A 23,049-nucleotide genomic window follows, 5' to 3' on the forward strand; every position below is an offset into this window, starting at 1 on the left:
CCTTGCCTGAGGCTTAGAGAAGAGATGGCCCTGACCCCAGGGCCAAGCAGCTTTGTCTGGCAATCGCCCTGGGAGCAGCTCTCGGGCCTGATGCAGCCCCACCCAGGCTCAGAGTGCAGCTGAAGGAGGATCTGGGAACAAGGGGCCTTTGTCAGCCTGGTAGCCCCTTCTGGTTTCAATTACTCTGCAGAGCAGGAGGGGACTTGGAGTGAGCGTGGGGCAGGAGGCTCCCAACCCCACTTCATCCATCTCGTCCCCACTTGCCTCTGCCCAGGGGTTGAACATATCAGGGTCCACGCTGGTCCCTACGGCAGAGTACTTGGTCCCCCTCTATGGGCCAGGAGAATCCTCTGACAGAGGGAGTATGCATGCTGCAAGGACCTGGGGAACCCCAGCGGGCAGGGCCAGCTGGAGAGCTGTGTCGTTGCCCTGCCACAGTCCCTCGTGTTGCACACCTCACAACCCTCCGCAGCTTTTGCTCTGAACACTGGTGGAGCCCACTGGATCTGCTTTCCAGCCTCTCCTCGGAAAGATGGGTCCCTTCCTTTGTCTGCAGCCTGGACTAGATAGTCGCCTGAGGGAAGCATTTGCCTCTGGCTTTCTTGTTTCCTGTTCCTGTGCCCACGTGGGCTTCTCCCTGTGGCACTGTCAGCACCTGTGCCAGGCCCAGGGCCCCCTGGGCGGGGGACATGGTGTACCAGGGCTGGTCCTCCTCCAGCCTCATGCTGCCCCCAGCAGCCCTGGTGACTGGGGCCATTGTCCTTCGCCAACCCCGCCCCACCCAGCTGTTTTCAGCCCTGTTTGGTTTCCAGCACCCCACCTGCTGCCCCTCTTCAAGGCAGGTCTGGGCACCTCTGTTACCCTCGCCAAGCAAGCTGTGATACGCTCCTCAACAGGGCAGGATCCTGGGATCGACACCCCACTGTCCAAAGGCTTTTCTCTTTCTCCCACCCCTGCTTAGCCTCCTCCACCTCCCAGGTGTTCCTGATTTGGGGGTGCCTGGACCCAGCCTGCAGGATCCTGGAGACAGGAAGCATTCAATAGGAAGCAGATGGGACTTGAGTCCCCCTCCCTCAATGAGGAAAGCCACCTTGGCAGACAGGCATGGTGCCCACTCCCCCAGGCTGGCCTCCGAGGGTTGGACAGCAAACAAGGCCTGATGAAGACAGGCAGCTTTGGGAACGGAACCATTTAGACCCTGACAGCACCCAGCCTCTCAATAAGTTAGCAGAAAGGTGCTCTCTCCTGGTGAGGCTCTGGGTTGGGAGTTCCCAGATCTCGATGCAGAAGCTGTGAGTTTGATCCCAGTTCTGCCCCTCACCAGCAGGGCGGCCTCAGGTGACCTCTGAGCGCATCCTCAGCAGCCTGTGTGGGCAGCAGATGAGCTCATGGGATGAGTCTGTAGCTCTGTCGATAAGGGACTCACCTCCCTGCAGGTGGGGGCGGCCAGCTCATCCTAGGAATCCAGCACACTGGTCCCTGGCTTGGTCCCACTTTGATTTATTTTTGGAACCTTTGAGAAAAGGTGGAGGAAAGTAGAAACGTTAGCAGGGAACTCCCTGAAGCGGGGCTGCGGCTTGGTGTGAATACCTCCAGGGGGTCTCTGAGTGGGTTCTACAGCCGGCCCCAGCCTCTGCTGTGGCACTTAGATGACTCTGGGTAAAGGACTAACTGGACTGTGTCCCATGGTCAGGGGACAGGAGGGCCACTTCAGCCTTTGAAGGCAAGAACTAAGCTGCCCTGGCTTCAGGGCTCACTCCAGAGTGACTTTGGGGCCAGGTTGACCCAGAAACACCTGCCTGGCTGACTGGTTGAAGTAAGTGTTAGGTATCTTGTAAGAGCAACTCCACTTCTGCTTTTTCTATTGGATGGGAAAACTTGGATCAAAGATTTCAGTTGAACAAATAAAAGGGGTCCTCAGTTTCAAAAATATTAATGGATGGAGATTCTTTGTCCGGCCCACGCTTTCTAATCTGACCATTGTGGAAACTTAGTTCAGAGATAGTGAGCTGGGGGCTCACAGTCACCAGGCAAGACCCTCATCCAGGCTGCCAGCTCACCTAACGCTGGCCGTCTTTCAAGCTCAGGCTTTGGTGGAAGGGAGTTACTTAACAGAGAAGGATAAAAAAAGCGTGAAGTACCCGCAGACCCTGACCTACTTTGGGGCTTCAGAGCCTCCTGCACAGAGCTGTTCTGCTTCTGCATGTGGCCTGGGAGACTGGGGTGTCAGGAGCACACACCCCATGAGAGCTGTCCCCACTGCCTGTGCTGAGGGATCTTCAGCTTGGGGGATCTGGACCATGGTCCCTGGCCACAACCTTCTTGACCTGGGGACAAGAAGGAACAGATGGGTGGGTGGTGGGTGCTCTGCCCCTGGGTAGGTTTGTTTTAAACAAGCAAGATGTTCTCAAAGGCTCAAGTGGATTTTCCACCGTTTGTTCCATGACCAAATGTGCCGTGCAAATTCCTCAGGACTGCCAGGGACATGCTGTCAGAATGTTTTTCCATAGTGGACAATCTCTTGGGCTCTTTCAGCCTCTTCCGTCCACCTCATACCTCCAAGCACCCTCTCAGGGCCTCCAGGCTGAGAGGCCAGTGAAGTGATGTACAGAGTAATGCTTGTTTGTACATCCTAGGAGGCAGCCAGGTCTATGGTCAGGAGAGAGGAAGAGGAAGGGTAGGGAGAAAGTCAGTGACCAGGCAGGCTTGGTCTAAGCTGCAGAGTAACTTGCTTTTCACTCTGGCTGTCCCCTTTCCTAGTACCATGTACGTCCTTAAACCTGGAGTCTACCCTGAGAACCCCTCACCCTGGATATCTGTCTGTAGCCATGAGTAGCCACTTTATGTGCAAAGAATTAAGGTTTGGGACCTGAGAGAATTTACCAACCCAAACACAGTAGTTCTGAAGACAGAGACCAGCCCCTTGGGGAGCTCTGGGGGTTCAGGCCTGGGCTCCTTGTGAGTCTAGATGCTGACTGGTTAGTGACCCAGTGCTGTGTTAGAGACTGAGCTCTTCCAGCAACTCTCTGTCTGGCACCTCTTGGGGATCCAGTTCAATGTTGAATGAATGAAAGTCCCGTTCCTGTGCTCACCTATGATGCTCAGGTCGCTGGTGATTGTTGCGCAAAGTCTGCCCTTTCTGGGCCTCGTGTAGACTTTAAACTTAGCAGATACTCAGGAAGTTATTGATGAATGGACAGAAAAACAGTGGGTCTCGGTTTCTCCCATTATGAACAAGAAGCCACGCCTCTTTCCTTCCAATACGAAATGTCTGAAGGAACACAAGGACTCTATTGCCATTAACTTGAGTAGTGCCTCCATCTCCTGACCCCATTTCCTCACAGTGTAGCCTGTGACGCATCACCCTCTGACCCTCCACGTGAGCAGTGCCCGTCCTCACAGCCTCTGGTTCTGCCACCAGCCCCACCCAGCAGGCCCCTCCCCAGACTGTTCTGCTTGGCAGGTCCAGCCCAGCCCATCCTGTTCCTCACCTCCCAGGCGCCTCTCATGCATCCAGCTCTAGGACTGGGAGTCTTGGGTGACCTGTGGGGAATCTCACCCTTACTTCTAGGTGGTCGTAGCTGGGGTGCTTATAGCCTTGGTCTGTCTGAGTGCTCATAACCCTCTTTCCTGCCTCAGAGGCATTTGAACTAAAGGGCAGGGATAGACTTTGGGGTACTAGTCTGGGTTTGGGCTAGGGCAAAAGAAAAGTTTTTCCATTGGAGTAAAGGAGGTCATTCCAACAAAGTGGGAGCAGCATCCTAGGGTCCTGAGAAAGATCTTCTCCTCCTCTGCTTCCTCCTCGTCTTCTTCATCTCCCTTCACATCTCCCCCCACCCCTCAGGTTCACAGGCTGGAGAATTTGCCTGGAAGCCGTCCCCACCCCCACCAAGTCACCAAGGCAGCGCTGGTGGCCATCTCTGCCTTTCCCGCCCACGTGTCTCCGGCTGCATATGATTCCCTCTTGACCTTTATTCCTCAGTGATGCTGCCGCTGCTTACTTTAACCCAATTTTACCTCATTCACAGCCATGCTGAATGGGGGACAGGTCTCCCTCCCAAGGGCATCTCTCCGGGTTGGCCCCTCTCAGCCCTCCTGGCAGAGAGCCAGAGGAGTTGAAGCGGGAGGATGGGACAGGCCACTTGGAATGTTTTTCATTCCTCAGGCAGTGACATCTGTTTGTGTGGGCTCTGCTGTCCAGGCTGTTTATGCAGAGAGGGGGCCGGGGGCCCTTGTCTGTCCTGAGTACCTCCTAGGTATGGCTGGACAGAGGGGTGGTGAGATCAGGGGATGTGGAGAGGGAACTTCCTGGGTGGCCGTGGAGCCTGGACTTGGCCCAGCCTGCGGAGATGAGGATGGGTCTGCCGCGGGCCAGAGGGACTAGGATTCACACTGCTGCTTTTGAGGAACTTGTCTTGCACAAGGCCTCCCCCACCAGAAACTAGACCACTGATTCCGGAAGGAATGAGTCAGGCTTAGGGAAGAGAAGGCAAATCTGTGCTGTCCCTGAAGAGAGCCCCCTCATCCACAGGGAGGAAGGGAAAGATGAGCATCTCAAGGGAAGAGCCTCCCAACTCTGCTCCCATCTGCTAAGGCGCTTATGTCACCATGGAGACCAGTTGGCCATCGTTCCTCCAATCAGAACTTGCTTTATCCAGACAAATGTTGAGCCTGGGTTCCTAAGACAGACAAGTACAGGGCTCTGGGAACAGGATCTGCCCCCTCTTCTGCATACCAGGTGGGGGAGAGAGGCACCTTGCACAGATTTCCCCCATCACTGCATCTGCGACTGTGACCCACCTTATTGGAAGAGAGCCTCAGAAGGCCAGCATGCGACTGGTTCTGGAGTCAGTCAGCTGGTGCCAAGTGCCGGCCATGTGTCTGCATTGAGTGAACGTGGAAGCAATTACAATGACACCTACTAGCCAGTTATACAACCAGCCAAGTACCCGCTTGCTGAAAGGGTGCAGTGTAAAGATGGGGTCCAGCTGGAGAGGTTGGCCTTTCGCCTTGACTCCACAGGCCCTGTTCCAACCCCTCCTGCTCTGCCGGTCTTTCCTGATTTCCTCTAGCTAGAAATTTCTCTCCTTCCTCCAAACTTCCTTGGTGCTTTTTCAGTGCCATTCTTATGACATGAGACTGTGGGCTTCTTGAGAACAAAGATGATCCTTTGCTCATCTCTGAGTGGTATGTCGTAGGTGCGCAGTTGATGCGTGTTGAATGGATCCGGCAACCTTCCGCCTCTGCTAAGAGGTGTTTGAGTCCACGTCTTGTCTCCTGTCTTGGGCTGTCAGCTTTGTTAGGCGTAGATTTTTTGGGTTCATCTCTGTGATTCCACAGCATCCATCCCAGTGTTGGTAGCATGGCACAGGCGCTCTGTCAGTGCCTCTAGGATGAAATGCATAGATGAAGAAATGAAGACTGGAGGAATGAGTGAAGCCCCCTGGAGGAAGTGGGGTGTGCAGCACTGTGGGAGCATTCTGGTTCCTCATAAAGCTGGAGGAAGGCTGTCTTTGGAGATGGCACTCAGCTGTCCTGGGAAGGACAGGTGAGGACGGGTCAGGAAGGGTGGCTCAGGCCTCAGCTGGACAAGGGGTACATGTGCGTCTGTGTGCCTGTCATTCTCTCCTCTCCCCATGGTGCTGGGAAAGCTGTAATGGCTCAGCCTTAATTGAGTTGCAGAGCTTTTCAGCAGTTTCTTCTAAGACCACAAAGAGGCTCTGCGTGGCCTTAGCAACACAGGCCCACGTGCACTACGTAGAAGGGAATGTGGGTCCCAGCCAGAGCCGGATCGAGCTAGATCTCAGCTATGGTCCCAAGGCCCTACCTCCACTAAGGGGTCAGAATATGGGAGGACGGACCAGATCCCACCACACAGAGATAGCCGAGTCAGGAGAGCTATTGGCTTAGGAGAGAGTCAGCTTTCAGTTCATGTTCCCACAAACCGTTTCAGAGCTGCTGACCCCAGCAAGTTGTTCAACTTCTCAGAGTTCTTAACTTCCTCAAGTATAAAATGTGGATGCTAGTTCCTATTTCCTAAGGTTGTGGGAGGAGGCAGTGAGTTAACTCATGTAGAACTTTAGCATGGTAACCATTGCATGGTAAACTCTCAATCAAGGGCAGTGATTCAGGATAGAGTTCTCACCTGTCATGCAGGAGACTTAGGTTCAGGTCCCAGACAGTGCATCTCATGCACTTCTCTCACTCATCTATCAGCAGAGGCTTGTGTGTTGTTATGCCAAACAAATGTCAGTGGAGCTTCCAATCTAAAATGGATTAAGAAGAAAAAGCTGATGATGGAGTCTCAGATAACAGCCAATGGAGACCATCTAGATTGGTGATCTGGTGCGTCAGTGAGCAGTGTGCTGGCGTAGAGCCAAGCAGTGTTTCCTTCTATCATGGGTAGGGTTGCCTGGAGTCAACCTGATGGCAGCTGACAACAGTAATTAGGATGACCAGGCCTTGGCTGTCTCTCCAGGGTAATTGCCTTTTTGTCTGATAGAAAGCTTTGAGATCTCATTGTTCGATGCCAACAGTCTTTGGTCTCTGACTCTCCTGCCCTAGAGATCAACCCAGGTCCTGAGCTAGCTCTTCTTCCTAAAACTCAAAGTCCCATCCAGGCCCTCAGAGAGACACAGTAGTTAGAAATGTGCAGGGGCTGTGGGGGAGACTTCCCACTCGCCAGCTTCTTGACCTCAGGCAATGATTCTCCTTCCCTCCACCTACTTCTAACAACTATAGAACAGGACAGTAAACTAACTTCACCAAAGTTGTGTTGCAGTGAGGTGTTACAGACCCTGCTGCTCACTAAAAGCTACATCTTTGGTGCTTCCAGTCCACCAGTTACTCTTCACTAAAAAGATGGATTGATCTTGTCCCGTTAAGATACACACAGCTTCAGAAGCGCAAGGGAAGGTTGGTTATGAGTTAGAACTGAATTGGCAGCAGTGACTTTAAGTTTCATGTGGGATCCGGCTTACTGTCAATGCTATAAAAATACAGGCTTCCTCCCTACCTGTGTACCTGTTCCTACCACAGTGTAGAAATAGCCTATTTCTATCTGGATACTAGTCGGCTTTGTGTGTTCTGACCATTTGGGGTTCAGGCATTTCTCTCTTCCCCAAACAGTATTATCACCTCAAGAAGTTATTTCTTTCTCATTGTTCAGTTAGAATCGCAAACTTGAGGATCAAGAACAGGTTCTCACTTGCCTGTGTGTCACAGTGCACAGCACAGAAGCTGACTGGCTGCCCCTTAGCTCACAGGCACCCTCTGCCCCTTCAGTGCTGGCTTTGTGCTTTTTTGATGAAGGTCTGTAGCTAAAAAGGCCCATGAGGGGAGCACATTTTCAGTTCACCTGTGACCCTTATTCTTGGCTGTTGCCCAGGTCCCTGGAGAAGGCCCACAGCTGCCTGAGTCCTGCAGGGGCTGCCAAAGTGTTGAGGGTGGAGGCTGGTGCACCAAAGAGCTTCATTATTCTTTACATTTCCTATAGGAGGGGCTTGGTGAGGACCCATCCACACGTGTCTGGTCTTGTCACCAAGGAGGCACGATGGTGCAGCACTTGGTGGTGGTAGGGTCAGCCCAGTGGGCTTGTGAAGCTCTGGAAGCAGAACTCCAGGGCAGGAGGAGAAAGCAGCTGTTGATGGCCAAAATCCAGCATTCACTACTGAGCCCTGGCCCTGTCAAGGTCCCCTTAGATGCCCTCCAGTTCCCCTCTTGATACCGCACCTCTCAGACCCTGAGAAGTTAAAGTGGCACTCAGAGCAGTGCAGTGGTGAAGGGGTTAACACTGCCATCTAGAGGGGAGGGGCCTGGAATTGTGTTGAGCTACTTGTCAAACTTTAGTCCCTGGAGGGAGGGGCGAAGAGTGAGCTGGTGCCCCAGCTTGCCAAGAGTTAAAGGCAGGAGGTTGGGATTTTTGGAGGGGGCAGGCTCCATCCATCGCCTCCTTTGAGTCATTTCCTTCAGTGGGGGTGGGGGTGGGGGCGGGGGCGCTCCCGCACAGCGGCCTCAGGCGGTCCGTGGCTCACTGTGTGCACTTGCGCTCAGCTCCGTGCATCCTGCCAGCCTGGGAACCATAGGCAGGGGCTCCCAAGGCCCGGGCGAGGTGCCTGGGGGCCAGCACCCCACTGCTACTTTGGTCTGGGCGCTTTGGGGCCGCAAGTCTCCGGGGAGGGCGGGACGCAGGGGGAGGAGGAAGGGAGCGCACACCATGCGCTCCTCCGCCTGGCTCGGGTAACAGCTGGGGCGGACTCCCCTCTCATCTCACTGCGGAGGAGCGCTTGGGCAGCACCACCAGCACTTCTCCTGTGTGCCCAGAGCTGGCCCCGGAGGCCGGGCCACTGTTGGGGCTGGGCCCCACCGCCACCGCCGGCATGACCGATGTCCTGCCTCAGCCGGAGTGCAGCCTGATGGCAGTGTGCGAACCCCTGGAGCGCTGCTGCCTGGACCAGCTGGAGGAGCCCGGGAGCAAGCGGCCACCCAACACAGGCGCCCGGCTCTGGGGCCGGGTGCGCAGTAAGCTGCTCCGCCAAAAGGTGCCGACTGGGGACCAAGCAAGAGGGGGTGGCCTGGAGGTTGAGGCTGGGGGCTGCACTCCCCCCTTTAAACATGAGAACAGCCCAGCCTGACCTTTGAGTCTTGAGATGGGGCCTGAGACTGGGGTATGTGTGTGAGTCAGCCCTCAAAGGCCTTGATATGATGGTTAGTGCTGCTTGCAATCCCCCCCTCCTTCCCGGGCCCTTCCTTATTTAGGAGGAATCCTCTGTGGGTCTGTGCAGGCAGGACTAAGAAGGACTTTGGGAAGGGGCCTCTGGGTCGCCTTCCTGTGTCCAGCAGGCACTGCCAGCCATCCCTCTGCTAAACGCCACCCTGGGACCCCCATAGAGGCACTCCCACACCATCTCCCCTGAGGTTTCTTTGTGTGGGCTTGTGGGACTCATTCCTCCCCATAGGGAGAGGGGGAGAGTTAGGAGAAGGTAATTGGGTCACTGGATCTGAATCTAGGGGCTGCCAGATGCCTCTTCAGGGACCACCCAGATGAGGTTGGTGCAGGGCCAGTGGCACCAGGCAATACTCTGCATGTCAGGGGCTCCCTGACCCAGCAGGCTGCTCAGCCCAGGCTGCATCAGGATCAGGATTAATGTCAGAGATAGAGGCAGACTGTCCTACAGCTGGGCAGTCTGTCCCCAGGCTGGCTTTGGGCCCTGGCATTGGGCAGCCAAGGGAGAGCCAGGACCAGGGTTGTGTGTGCAGGAAGTCTTGATAACTGCAGACCAGAGGACACCTCTGTGATGTCGCAGCGTGCCTGGCTTGGCTAGTCTGCGTGGCCGATAGGGATTTGCAAACCCTCATGGAACTAGAAAGGGGACCCTCTGAGCCAGCCCTTGCTCCTGGACAGCTTGGAGGATCCTGACACCTGCCAAGAGGAAATGTTCCTGGCTTCTTGTTTAGTTTTATCCCCTGCCAGCAGGGCATACTTGACCTCCCAGAGGTGACAGCAGTCCTGGAAAGTGCTGGACAGGGCAGCAATTTGAGCTGTCCTGCACTGGCCGCTGTGTCACCTTCAGCCTCCCCAGGAACCAGGCTCGCAGCTCCCTGCTGGCCCCAGCTGCTGCCAGAGCCCCTTGGTGCTGAGGCAGCTGTCTGTGCCCGGCAGTGTGGAGCCAGCCCCTCCCTCCCTACCTCTCTCTGTTACCCCCAACCCCCTCCAGCCCTTGCTGAGGCCAGCAGACACCAGCCCACAGCTTAACATCTTTTCTAAAACTCAAGGTTGGCACAAAACTCATACAGCAGGCTCCAGGCCCAGTGCCAATCAAACAGAGCCCTTCCAGTTAACCTGCCCCTGTGTGGCCAGGTGCGCAGCTGGTTGAGGGGCAGCTTCTAAATCCTCGCATCCCAGGCTTCAAGTTTTCTTTGTCTTTCTATCTGTGGCTGGCAGAACCAAGATACCACTTCAGGAATTCTTCAGCTGCACCCAGGATGCATCTGTGTTCCTCTGCTCCAGGGTGGTGGGCTAGAATGGTGCTGGGCATCTGCGGGGCAGCTCTGGCACTTGGGTGCTCTGTGTGGTGGGCCACTCATGTGTGACAAAGTGTGTCAGTGTCATGAACACAGGGGCCAGCACCATGGGCCCCAGAGTGACCGTGGCCAGGCCAGGAGGTGAGCAGGTGGGCTTGTGGAGCCACCAGGCCCGCTGCCCACTTTTCTTTCCTGCACTACATTAACCTATTTTTTCAGTGCTCAGGCTCCCAGAGGGGCTGGGATGAGGCAGCGGCTTAGGTGGGGTGGGGGAAGGGGCCCAGGGCACTGGCTGGCAGGGTTACCTGATTAACTCCTCATTAACTTTGCCTAGAGGATTTGATGCTTTGGATGCTGGAGCCACCTGTGGCCCTCCTGTTCCCACTGAACTAAAGGTTTAGAAAAGACTAGAGGGAGAGGTGACTCATCTGGGAAGCCAGGGCTGGAGATGAACAGTCTGTTCAGATGGAAAAGTCCCGCTGTTAACGCCCGAGCTTCTGAATCCTTACTGGTGGAGAATGGCCAGGGACCACCTGTGGGCTCTCCTTTGAGTTTCGGAGGGGCGATGGTTGGATTGTTCCTGTCCTCCTGGAGGCTTCTGAGGCTGAAGTCTCCTCTGGCATTGGCCTTGGCCTTGGCAGTTGGGTTATTGTGCAAGCATTCAGCAGAGGAGACACGTGGCATTTGGATTTGTGGGTTCTGCCAGTTGTCTTGGCATTTAACTTCACATTTCTACTTTCCTTTTTCCTCCTCAAATCACACTTAAATAGATGAGGCTTGGGCTTTGCTCGTCCTCCCATCTTGCCTGCCTCTAGGTCCCTAGGACATCATCAGAAGGGTGAAGGGGGCCACTGAAGGAGGACTTATTTCCCCACTCCCTGACACCTCTGAAGGCAGGGGTTGCTCATCGAAGTCCTAAGAAGGCTGGTAGGGCTGTGAATCAGGCCAGGCCAGAAGCATTTATCTGTTGGTGAAATAGAGGCTCCAGCGAGGTGAATTGACAGTGACCTCAGCACCGGGCTCAAGTGTGTCAGAGCTGATGTGATGAGGATGGCACAAGATAGGGCAGAATTTAGATCTGTTGTTCGTGGGATCACTAAGAGTCATCGTGCTCGACTGTACAGCACCTGAGAACAACCATCCCTGGAGAGCGCTCCGGAGGCCTCGTGGATAGGAGTTGCATTGTCAGCCCAAAGTCAGGCAGTTTGAATTCACCCAGCTGCTCCATGGGAGGAAGATGGGCCGTCTCCTCCTGTGCTTTTTACAGCCTCTGAAGACCATTGGAGGGTGAGCTGTGGGTCAGTTGTGACTTGTCAGCACACTGTAACAACTGCCTGTGTGGAGTTGCACTGCCAAGAGAAAGGCCATGATGCTTCTCCATTGGTTTTGAACCTGTCAGTGGCTCCAAGGGAGAAGAATGAGCAGTCCTCTCCTGGGCAATTTACAGCCTTGGAAAACTGTTAGAGGGTCGGCTATGAGTTGATTCCAACTCAGCATTAATGAGAGAAAGGGAGAGGCAGAGATTGGCCTGGCCCCGGCCAAGCCAGCTGTTGGCCACAGAAGAAGGCATAAGGAAGGTCCGGAAGAGTGAGGTGCACACGAGTCCAGGGATCTCCAGTCTCCACACAACCTCTCTCAAGGTGCTGGTACTGTTGAGGAGAACCTAGGTGTTTCCTTCCAAACCCTGAATAATGGAGCTCATTCAGAGACAAAGTTCACTTAATCCTCCTTCTCGAAGTGCAGTGTTATCCTAGGGAGACAGGAAGCGGGGCCACCTCCACCCCCATCCCCCACCACCCTGTGCTACTTCGGGCCACTTGTCTGGGGGATCTTCAAGTTCAGGATGTGTCCTGCAGAAAGGTCTCTTTAACTTCTTGAATGTCACCACAGGGCATCTGTACCCCTCCCAGTTTCTGTCATTTAAAAAAAGCCCACATAAAACACCAAATGATTCCTGACAATGGATATGGCCCACGTCCATACGGTTTAGTTAACTGAGCCAGGGACAGGCCTTGCCAGGCAGTGAGCTGGGCTCTGGGCTACAAGATCTAGACACGGCTTGGGTTCAATGCCTTTATTTCATAATCCAGCTCTGGGCACCTTGGAGTCTGTGCACGGGATCTGTCCTGGCCCTGGCCGTCTGCCTCCTCCCCTGCCCTGCCCTCTCCTTACTTGCCTCATGCATGTTTAGCGCTCACAAACTGTGTAGACCTGTCAGCCATAGGACAGGGAGGAGCAGCTTTGGAGCCGCTTCCCTCTGGGCGTTTCTGTGAACCAGACCTCTGATAAGGTGGGGTGGGGGGACCCCTTCCTGCATTCCTCCAGCCACACCTCTTCCCACCTCGAGTCCCTATTCCTCAAGTTCCCTGTGAAGAGGCCAGCCTCCTGGGACCACACTCTGTGCTCTCCTGGCCACTAGCACTCTGCTGTTCTTCCAGGCCACAAACTGAGTGGCCTGTGGGATTCCTCAGATCAGGAGTCCTCCATTGTGAGACTGTAATAAGGTCTTGGGGTCCTATCACTACACCAGAGACACTGCCATCCATGTGTACAGATTGCATGCCATTTCAAGGCAGGCACTCACCCCAAGGTAGGACCCCCGCTCTAATTGAACTTGGCAGGGTGCTGGCTCTTGCCACTTGGGGAAGGTAGAAGAGGCCCGAGCCCTTGCTGGCTTCTCCACAATCCCATGAGTGGCTCAGACTGAGTTCAGCACCATGACTTTTGGATGGTCCCTGACCTGGAGAGGTAAGCCTGACAGCATGGTGGTTCCTGGGAAGCCTAAGCTGCCTGGGGCCAGTGTTGCAGGTATGCTCAGTGGCCCCACATAGGAAGAGCCCAGACACCTCTGCAGGTGCCAATTGGGTGAAGTAACCAAGTGTAGGTCAAGGGCCTCAAGTCTGGAAAAACGGAGTAGCCTGCAGGCTGCCCAGATGGTTGGGAGCTCACCACCAGATGCTGCTGCCTGGCCTCCTCGCCCTCACCAAGTTCCACTGCGGCACGATTTGCTGAGGGTTCCCTACCCCTAGCCATTGGAGGAGCACTCAGTCCCCATGCCCACCCTGCACACCCCCAGAGAAGGCTGGCTGTGGTCCTGGGTCCCATGAACCTGTTGTCCCTTAACTCCCAGGATGGGTCTGGAGAGGTGAGGTGCAGCCCTTGGGTTTCTTCTGCAGAGAGGCTCGAGGCCCGTGTCCCCAAAGTGTCCCTGCCCTGTTTCACCAGAAGAGAGTGGAACTGGCTGTTAAGTCAGAGGCCAGCACCCTCTCTGTCCTGGACAGTGCCCAGCCCCAGGCCACCACCTCTGATGGACCCAGCCAGAGTACTAACATCCATGACCCCTCTTCCCATCAGATGCCCAGATTCCCATTCCTGCTCCAGGAGGCCTCCATGGAGCACCCTACACCCCCCCAGACTCATATAATACGAGGTCCTCCCTAGTGAGGGAAGGCAGGAGACCCACAGAAATCAGGAGACCTTATTTTTCTAGTCTCAGGTCCTACTATTTTAACTTACTGTGTGACCTTGGGCAAATTTCTTCACCCCTCTGGTTCTTTGGCCTCAATTCAATAAGCAAGCTAAACAGGATGATCTCCTCGATCCAGTTCATATGATGATCTTGGCCATATCTCAAGATTCCTACTTCTAAGCCTTAAACTCTCAACGTGCTGGGCAAGTCTGGGTGGAAAAGGTCACAAGGCTGCCCCTGGGCCCCAGCCAGCCATTCACCACCCTCTATAGAAGAGGGGCGATCAGCAACCTGGGGCTTCTTGAGCCCTGTCCTAAAGGAACCCTGGCATGAACCAGTAAGTGCCATAAAGAAAATGAAATTGGGCAGTAGATGAGAGAATGATGGGAAGAAGAGGGGCTCCTTACTGAAGATGCTTTTCTTTTTCTTTTTAAAATTTTTCTTAATTTTATTATTTTGTGTGTGTACCATCAAATCAGATCCAACTGGTACAGGAGGAAATTGCCCCTCCTTCTCCAGCAGAGCCTCTGGTGGATTTGAACAGCATACATCTGGGGTTGCAGTGCAGCTTCTTGCCCCTAGGCCACCAGAGCTCCCTTGAAGATGCCTTTCTAAGCTGAGATTTAAATAACAAAAAAAGACCAAACCATGAAACCTGTGAGGACAGCACATTGCAGACATGGAAGCTGGGAAAGTAGAGACCTGGTGTCAGGAATGACCATGGCATGATCTGCAGCAGATGAGGTCAGGTTGAAAGGAGTAGGGGCCAATGCTGGACCGGGTGGGCTGTGAGCAGGCCTCATGGGGTCTCACAGGCGGCGAGGAGCCTGGCTCTCACGCACTGGAAGCCGCTCAGGATGGAAGCTCGGCTTTAGTGATGACATTGCACATCCGAGCACCAGGCACTGTCCCCGTTCTTGACCTTAGTTAGGCGATGATGCAATGCTTTGGATAAGCCTGCAGGATCTGCTCTATTTTACATGTGAGGAAACTGCGAGTAGCCCTGACAAGATCTCATGAATGGGTTCATGGAGGAACTCAGTCCCGGCAGCCTGGCCCAGGGCACTGCTCGCAGTCTCTACAATTTCTGCTTTATGATGCCTCCTGCGGGGGAAGTCCAGAACTCAGGCTGGCCCTGTGGCTGCTTCTCAGCTGTCCCGACACCTGAGTAATCTTGGGACCAGTTGGGATGGGGCTGTGTGCCCAGGATGGTTGCTTCTGGAAGCAGAGGCCTTGCTATGTGAGGGGCCCAGCCAACGTGTACATAGAAGCAGTGGACACCCCTGTTACGTCTGATGATGTCCTTAAACAAGATGCTCAGAGCGGGTGCTGGGACGGGTGGTGGAAGTCCCAGGGCCCCTCGCCCCACTCATGGCAGGTGTCATGGCCAGAAAGGATACTAACCTGTGCCGGGAGGATGGAGTTCGGTTTGGAGAAGGCCTGGTATCATCTGCAAAACTGCTCCAGGTTGAGAAACCCTAATGGTCTCATCTGCCTCAACCCCAGCTTGCCTCAGACTTCGATTTCCTCTCTTTGAAGACAGAACTGCTGACGGCTGCTTTGTTGTGGCCCTGACTGGTGCCGTTTCCCAAGCACTGCCCTCTGCCCCAGCTGGTACTTCCCTGGTGCCCTGGTAAGGCACTGACCTAGGATTGGGCCAGCCTCTGTTGTTGGTTTGATGCCTACTCCTGGGGTGAAGTCTTCAGGCTAGGAAGGGCTGGCTTGGGTGGACCAGCTCTGAGAAGGGCAGGGCCCAAGGGCTCTGGCAGAGCTGTGCCAGGTCTTGGAACCTTGTAGAACAGGCCAGGGTTTGCACATCATCCAGGGCAGGCTGACCGCTGGAATGTGGACTGCTGGGGAAGACAGGCCACAGTGGGTGCCACGAGGGGACCTGGCTTCAATAAAATCCTCACTGAGAGCTGCTAAACTGCTTCCATATGTGGGCCTCAGGGACTCCAGAGTTCACAGGAGGCGGGGGGAGAAGGCGCCTGCTCTGTACCTTGAGACACAAGCCTGTGTGTGGCTGGCCTGGGTGAATGTGGGTGGGCGTTCCCAGGGACCCCCAGAGGCCTGGCCAGGCAACCCCTGCAGAGGTTGCTTGGCCTAATGGTAGGAAGGGCCAGGTGGTTGAACCCTGGTTATCGCCAACTCACTTGCGGAGCTGGAAGATAGAGGCCCTGGTAGTCCTTCCCTCCCTGCCCAGCCTCTGTCTCCTCCCCCACAGCCACGTTGGTAGAATCCTCAGTCCCCCCACCTCCTCGTGAGGGAAGAGCAGGCTCTTGGCAGCTCCCACCTCACTGTTGCCAGCTCCACCAGGCCTCTCACCCTGTGGCCTGTCCCAATGACAGGCTGGCTTTGGTTTCCCAAGAGGACCCAACCCTAAGCATGTGGGTGCACTTGTGAGGGGAGGGCAGACGAGAGCCAGCCAGGATGGCCGCCATGGCCATTGTCCTGGGAACCATGGAAAGTGGATCCATCATCAGATGTGACCCTCGGCCCTGGGCCTGGGCACCTCAGCTTGGCACTTGGTCTCTGGCAGGAGTACCCAGAGCACTGCAGATATCTCCACCTTTGATTTGGTGCCCTGTTCACGGGCCATTTTTATGGAGTTCCTTCTGAAATCATTATCTAGTGTCCCTGTCCTGTATTTATGGTCACAGCTTCAGCATTTGCAGGATTTATTGTCCCTACTATTAAGAAACAGTGCCCCAAAGCCAGCTCCAGGCTTCAGGGGAAGTCACCCCCATTCGCAGGGCAGGTGGCATGCCAGACCTCGGGCCCAGATACCTAAAGGGAGGGAGGGATGGAGGGAGGGCCAGGGCTGCAGCCAGGGCCCAGGGGGATACAGAGGTCAGGAGTGGTCCTCCATGCTCCAGGGCAGGGTTCCTCTAACCCTGATCCCTTGGGAAGGAGAAGAGACAGGATGGTTCCAAAGGGAAGGAGTGTCTCAAGCGGGATACTTAGGTGGGACTAAGGGGCTGTGGAGACAGAGGTGGGAGGCCTGAGAGTTCTCCAGGGCAGATGGCTGCTGGGCCACTGGAAATGGTGCAACAGAAACGCTCTCCAGGAAGCTTTCTGACAGCTTGCCAACGTGGAGGGAGTGTGCGAAGTGTGACCCAGTAGTCCGAAGGACCCACGTGTGAGTCTGTCATCTACTAGGGACTAAGAACAGGGACTCCAGTGTTGAGACTGGCTAGACCACCGAGTGCCTTCTGAATGGCACGCACTGGCAGGCAGCCTTGAATGGTGCTCGAGAAGGAAGGAGGAGGTGAGAGCCAGTGCCAATCGGATGGTGGTACCTCAGGCCTGCAGCCGACTTCCTCAGAAGGGGTCTCAGAGGAGAGTCCCCAGTACAAGGCGATGTCCATGTCTGGGTAGTGCTTGTGTGTGTGCTTGAATTCCCATGTCTTCTCAGCCCACCTGAAGGCCACAGTGGGGCCTCCTCTCCTAAAGATAAGACTGCTGAGTCCAGGAAGGTGAGGCAGCCCCTAACTGCCCACCTGGGTTCTCTCTGAGAATCCTCTTTGCCCATTGAGAGACCTCAGGATCTCCAGCTCCAGGGCCATGCTGCCAGGGGGCCTGGTCCTCTCCCAGACAATGCCCTTCTCTGTGGGAGAGGTCTGAATATGGATGGAGCCGTGGTTTGGCCAAGGACAAAAAGGGAACCACTCATAGCTGACCCTCTTCTGGGGCTGTAAATCTCAGGAAGAGATTGTCCATCCTTTTCCCAAGGAGCAGCTGATGGATTCGAATCACCCACCTGAGTTGGCAATGCAGCTCTCTATCTACTAGGCCTCCAGAGCTCCCTGAGCAGCTCTTAGTGACTAGAGGCTATTTATTTATTCATCACTTTGTGCTTGTTGTGTAGAGTTGGAACCGACCCATAGCTGACCCTCCAGCAGGTTTTCAGAGGCAGTTCATTGCCTGCGGGGAGACTGCCCATCCTTCTCCTGTGGAATACCTGGTGGCCTCGAACTGCATGTCTTCAGGATTATAGGACAGCTTTTTGCCACTAGGCCACCAGAGCACCTAGATGGGCTGGTGGACTCTGGGAGGGGAGGGTGTGGCTGTCTGTATGTCCTGTGGTGGGAAGGAGATTTTCTCTGTGTGCCTCCTGCCTACTAGCCCTGTATACACCTGTCCCCCTCCCTCGAGTAACTAGATTTTTTTCCCCAGGGACCTAATTCCTAGACCCGTGGCAGCGCTGTCAGGTGTACCTACCCCCACACACTTCTCTCTCTCTCTCTCTCTCTCTGATGTCCCAGGGGCCGGCCGCTCACCCCGAACACTAATTTAATCAGGAAATAGCAGAGTCCACATTTCCCAGGGGTTATAAATAACCACAGCTATTTGGGCAGCATCATTTCTCTTCACTCTTCACCCTCCGTTCTCTGTATTTAAATGACATCCTGAAATAGACTTGGGTTCTGGAGAATCTGGCCTCCTAGGAGACAGAGCACGATTGTCACGGTACAGAGGGGCTGGTAAGACCTCCCACAATAGGGTGCCAGGGCCACCCCTGAAGCAGGGACCAGGCAGATGGCAATGGTGGGGACTCACACCAAAACAGGAAAGCCACACTGTCTCTAGGTCTGGCCTTGGAAAGCAGAGTACCTGTGAAAGGAGAGCCAAAGGCCGCAGGGGCCAGGGGTGCAGGGTGCAGGAAGCAGAGGGGATGAGAAGCTCCCTTGGCCCAGGGCTGATCTGGGAAGACTTGGCAAGAAGGGATGGAGCTAGAAGCAGGCGTCAGTGTCAGGAGTTGCTTTCACAGGGTCAGGGGCTGCCGGGAATGGGGGACAGCTGCCTGTCGGCTGAAGCAGGAGTCAGGGGAAGAGAAGAAGCAGGAGAGCTGTGCTGTGGGCGCCTGCCAGCACCTGGGTCAGCTCATGGAGCCAGGATGAGCCGGGAGGCCCGGTGCCTCCTTTCCGGGTCACTCAGGACACCAGTCGCCACCCTCGCTGCTGAAGGTGCAGGCGCCGGGCTGCCACGTCACACGTTATCTGGCCAAGTGGGTGACTTCATTTTTGTATTCAGCTTCCTCGATGTACGGCTCCAGTCAGGTTCCTTATTCTTTGTAGCCTCAGGTTCTCATCTGGAAAATGGGCAGCATAAACCTCCCAGGCCTGTGACGGACGGACAGAGATGCTGCTGTTGAGGCCTTAATCACTGTATCCTACTAATCGGCCCCATACTTGCAACAGTCGTAGATTCCGACATACCGTGAACCTCCATCAGGTTGCTTTATGGGGAGAGTTGGCCAACCGTCTCCTGAGAAGCCAGTGAGTTCTAACCACCTGACCCTTAAGTTAGCAGTACAACGTGGAGAGCACTGCGTCACCGGAGTCCTCTGGTTTCTAGAAGTCCTCAGAATCCGTCCGCTGCCGTTGTTCTTTTCCATAGCAGCCCTGGAAGGTGCATGTGGATGCTTCTGTGAGGAATAAGGTCTAAGGAGGTCAAGAGACTTGATGGGCGGATGGGAGAGTGAACTTTTGAGCACAAGAGATTGTGAATCTCTGCTTTTCTCCACTCAGACACAGGGGATCATCAGCTCAGGGGGTGCCAGATCTCGGGAACCAGGGCAGGGCCAGGCTTTCGGTGTATCCTGTCGGACACCAGGCCATTGCTTTGTCCTGCAGATCATGCTACCTGGGGAGACTGGCTTTGAAAGGGAGTAGCCCCTCGAGAATGTCTGCTACATAGCCCTGCCTCAGGCAGTTAAGATCTCTCTCCTCCAGCTCCCAGGAACATTGGTGGGACATATGGTTGAAGCATTGAGCTGGTCACCAAAAGGATAGTGGTTCAAACCCCGCAGTGACGACGGTGTAGGAAAAGGTGTAACAGCGTCCGGGAAAGATTTCTAGCCCTGTAAACTCTACGGGGCAGTTCTGCTCTCTCCTGTAGGGTCGCTGTGAGTTCAGGTCAACTCATAGGGTTGGTGAGGTTTATTTTGGTTTTTCCTTGAGTGTTCAGGGACTTTTTTTCTTCTTCTTTTCACATTAATTATAGTTTGGATGAAAGTTTACAGAGCAAATTAGTTCCCCATTCAACAGTTTGTACACATTTTGCTTTGTGATGCTATTTCTAGTCCCCTCAGTGTGGCAGCACGGTTCCCACTTAAATCTCTGGATCCCGTTTCTATCCAGCCTTCTTCTCTGCCCCTTCTTGCCTTCTCAGTTATTACTTTTGGGCAAATGCTGTTCCTTGTGTCTCATGTGGTGGATTCATATGAGAAGCACTTTCTCTGTGGGCGCTTCTGTTTACTTGATAGGCCTGCCTGTTGGTGACAGGGAAAAGAAGAGAGTCATCGAATGAGAGGCAGCCCCTCAGTGAGCTGGACCACAGTGATGACCACAGTGGGCCTGACAGGCTGACCATGGTGCCGGGTAGGGGAAGGCTCAGATTGGTTGTTCTTAGGGTCACTGTGAGTTCTGGTCCACTCGATGCCACCCAACAACAATTGTTGAACTGAAAGGTAGTTAACAGTAGTGGGTTTAAGAACTGGGTTCAGTTCTAGGTTTGAAGAGTGTCCAACAGCCATTGTCTCGGTCGTTCTACGAGTCCCTGTCAGATGAGCAAGTCTAGACTTTTTTTTTAAGTCTAGACTTCTTCATGATTTTTTAATTTTGTTCCCCATTTTCCTCCACTTTGTCTGAGACCCTCTACTGTGCTCCAGGTCAGAGCAGTTATTTTGGTCGCCAGGCGCTATCCTGTTCTCGTGTCAGCAGGTGGAGACTGCAGTTTGCTTAGTGTATTAGTTCTCTGGACCAATTATTTCCTTAACTTTTTAAATTTTCTTTGTGCTGCTTTGATCCAGGACCTTTAAGACTTCAGGGGCTACTCACCAAAATAGGATGTAGAACACTGTCTTTTTTTTTTAAGAAATATTTAGTGAATTTACTCAAATGAAAGATGCTTAAACAATACAGAACTGAAAAATATTAGGATTCTATAAAATGAGTAAAAATTGAACATAAATTAGCCAAATCCAGGGGCATTTCCAGTTAAGCATTCATACAAATACATATTCACCATTTTAGAACACTGTCTTTAAGAAGCATGCTATTGGGAGTTCTGGTGGCCTAGTGGCAAGAAGGTGCACTGCAATTCCTAAGGCACTCAGTTCAAATCCACCAGATGATCTGCTGGAGGAGGGGCAATCTCCTCCTGTACCAGTCAGATCCGATTTCACAATACACACACACAAACACACACACACACACACACACCCCAAAAAAGATAAAATAAATTAAAAAAAAAAAGTGTGCTATTCGGAGCTCTGGTGGCTTAGTGGCAAGAAGTTGCACTGCAATCCCTAAGGCACTTGGTTCAAATCCACCAGATGTTCTTCTGGAAAAGGAAGGGAAATCTCCTGTGCCATTCAGATCTGATTTGACGGCACACAACAACAAAAAAAGAAGTATGCTATGTGATTTGACCTAGATGCCCCTCCCTGCCCCATCCCAAGACTCTGGTTCCACTACCTCAAGTCTAGTGATTTCAGCCCCTCAAAGTGTTTGGTCACGGCTAAGAAGCTCCCAACGCTTTGCGCCCTGGATGGTCTGCTATACAAATATGTCTTAGGAAAGATGCAGCCAGGATACTTCTTGGAGGCAAGGATAGTGAGACTTGATCTCACAGACTCTGATCTTCTTGTTAAGAGAGGCCAGTCCTTGGAAAGGGACATCATGCTTGGAAAGGTGGAGGAATGTCAGTGAAAGGTGAGAGAGAGGAAGCCCCTCAGTGAGATGGATTGACCCAGTGACTGCAGTCGTGGGCCCCAGTATGCCAGAGATGTTATGGACGGCACAGGAGTCCCGAATTGTCGTTCACAGAGTCACCTTGACTCATACTCAGCAGCACCTAAAAACAACAACAGCATGATCTACTATATGCCTGAATATGTTTGCAGCACCTATAAGTACACACATGGGAACATCTGCCAAACCTACGCGTGCTCCTGAGTGAGCTCCCATAACCCCGCCCACACCTGTTCATCTTCCTTATCGATGATCCCACTTGTAAATTACTGTTCATTATTACTATAGTTACAGGACTGAATACCTAATAGTAGTTAACCATGTTGCCTCTCACTCTTGCACACCTCCCAGGCTCCTCATTTGCCTCCACTTCCAAGCAGTTCTCCTCGTTGTCATAACCTATACCTTAGTGTGTACGACCCTTCCCCTCACACAAGTCAGTGCAGGTTACTATGGAGTGATTTTCTTCCCGCTGCTCCCCATGCCTGGTAACCATCAAAGAAGGTTCCTGCACATAAGCTTTCTTGATTTTTTTTGTAATAGTGGTCTCATATAATATATCCCCTTTTGTAAATGACATATTTCCTCTCAGCATTTTTCCTTCAGATTTATCTACACTGTGAGATCATTTGCAGATTCACTGTTATTCTTTAAATTGCATGTGTGTGAGTACCATAGGTGGACATGTAGATTGTTGCCATCATTTTGGTATAATGGATATGATGAGCTTGGGTGTGCATATTATTGCTGTTGTATACACTTGAGTAGGAACCGACCCATAGCCGACCCTCCAGCGGGTTTGCAGAGGCAGTTAATTGCAAGGGAGATTGCCCATCCTTCTCCCGCAGAGCAGCTGGTGGCCTTGAACAGTGTGCTTTTGGGATTACATCACAGCTTCTTGCCACCACGTCTTCTAATTTCTCTTGCTAGGTACCGAGTAGTGGGATTTCTGGATCACGTGGCATCTCTAACTTTTTAAGAAATCACCATACCGTTTGGTGGTGGTGTTTTTACACAAGTGCATGAGTGTGTCAATTTTCTCATCCCTTCACCAACATTTGTTATTTTCAGGTTTGATTGGTTTTTGATCTTTGCTGATTAATCTCATTGTTGTTTGAAGCTCCATCTCCCATACTTTGAGCATGTTGCGAGGAGAGGCTGTTCCTTGGAAAGGGACATCGTGCTTGGAAAGGTGGAAAGTCAGCAAAGAAGAGGAAGACCCTCAATGAGATGAATTAATGCAGTGATTGCAGTGATGGGATCAAGGGTGTCGGTGTTGATGGGGATGGTCCAGGATAGGACAGGCTTTAGACCTGCTGTTCACAGGATATGAATATACCCTGCTATCCTATGAGTCAGACTCAACTGGACAGCACCTAACAACAACAACAGTGGCTAAAGAACATCGCTTCATGTGTTTGTTGGTTGCCTGAGGATCTTTTTTGGTGACGTATCTGTTCATGTCCTGGCCTATTTTTAAGATTTCATTGCTTGTCTTTTTGTTGTTGAGGTGTTGAAGTTTTCTATACATTTTGGAGATAGTCCCTTGTCATATATGTTGCTGCCAAAAATTTTTTCCAAGTCTGTAGATTCCCTTTTCACTTTTTGGGAAGAGTCTTCAGACTAAAACAGAGTGTTTCATTTTTAGGGTGTGCCATTTGCCTAATTTTTTTTCTGCTGTGTTTGTACTTATAGACAGTTTATGATATAAATGTTGTTGTTATTGTTATGTGCCGTCGAGTCACTTGCGACTCATAGCGAACCTATGTACAACATCCCTAAACTCTGCTCTGTCCTGTG

General features: G+C 53.1%; 1 protein-coding gene across 5 annotated transcripts in view; it reads left to right on the forward strand.

Annotated features, from left to right (window-relative positions):
* The window catches only part of ABR (active BCR-related), a 179,723-nt gene that overhangs the window by 141,899 nt on the left and 14,775 nt on the right, over nt 1–23,049 (forward strand). Inside the window, exon 1 of one of the 5 annotated variants that reach the window (XM_006891002.1) lies at nt 8,379–8,540. The exons of the other annotated variants lie outside the window; for them this stretch is intronic. Within the exon in view, the coding sequence (XP_006891064.1) occupies nt 8,379–8,540 (162 nt within the window). Of the gene's footprint in view, nt 1–8,378; nt 8,541–23,049 lie in introns of those variants that run through there. 5 annotated transcript variants of the gene reach the window in all.

Source organism: Elephantulus edwardii, unplaced genomic scaffold (assembly GCF_000299155.1).
Source record: "Elephantulus edwardii isolate Elephantulus edwardi_28Jun2011 unplaced genomic scaffold, EleEdw1.0 scaffold00094, whole genome shotgun sequence".
In the NCBI taxonomy this organism is placed as follows: Eukaryota; Metazoa; Chordata; class Mammalia; order Macroscelidea; family Macroscelididae; genus Elephantulus; species Elephantulus edwardii.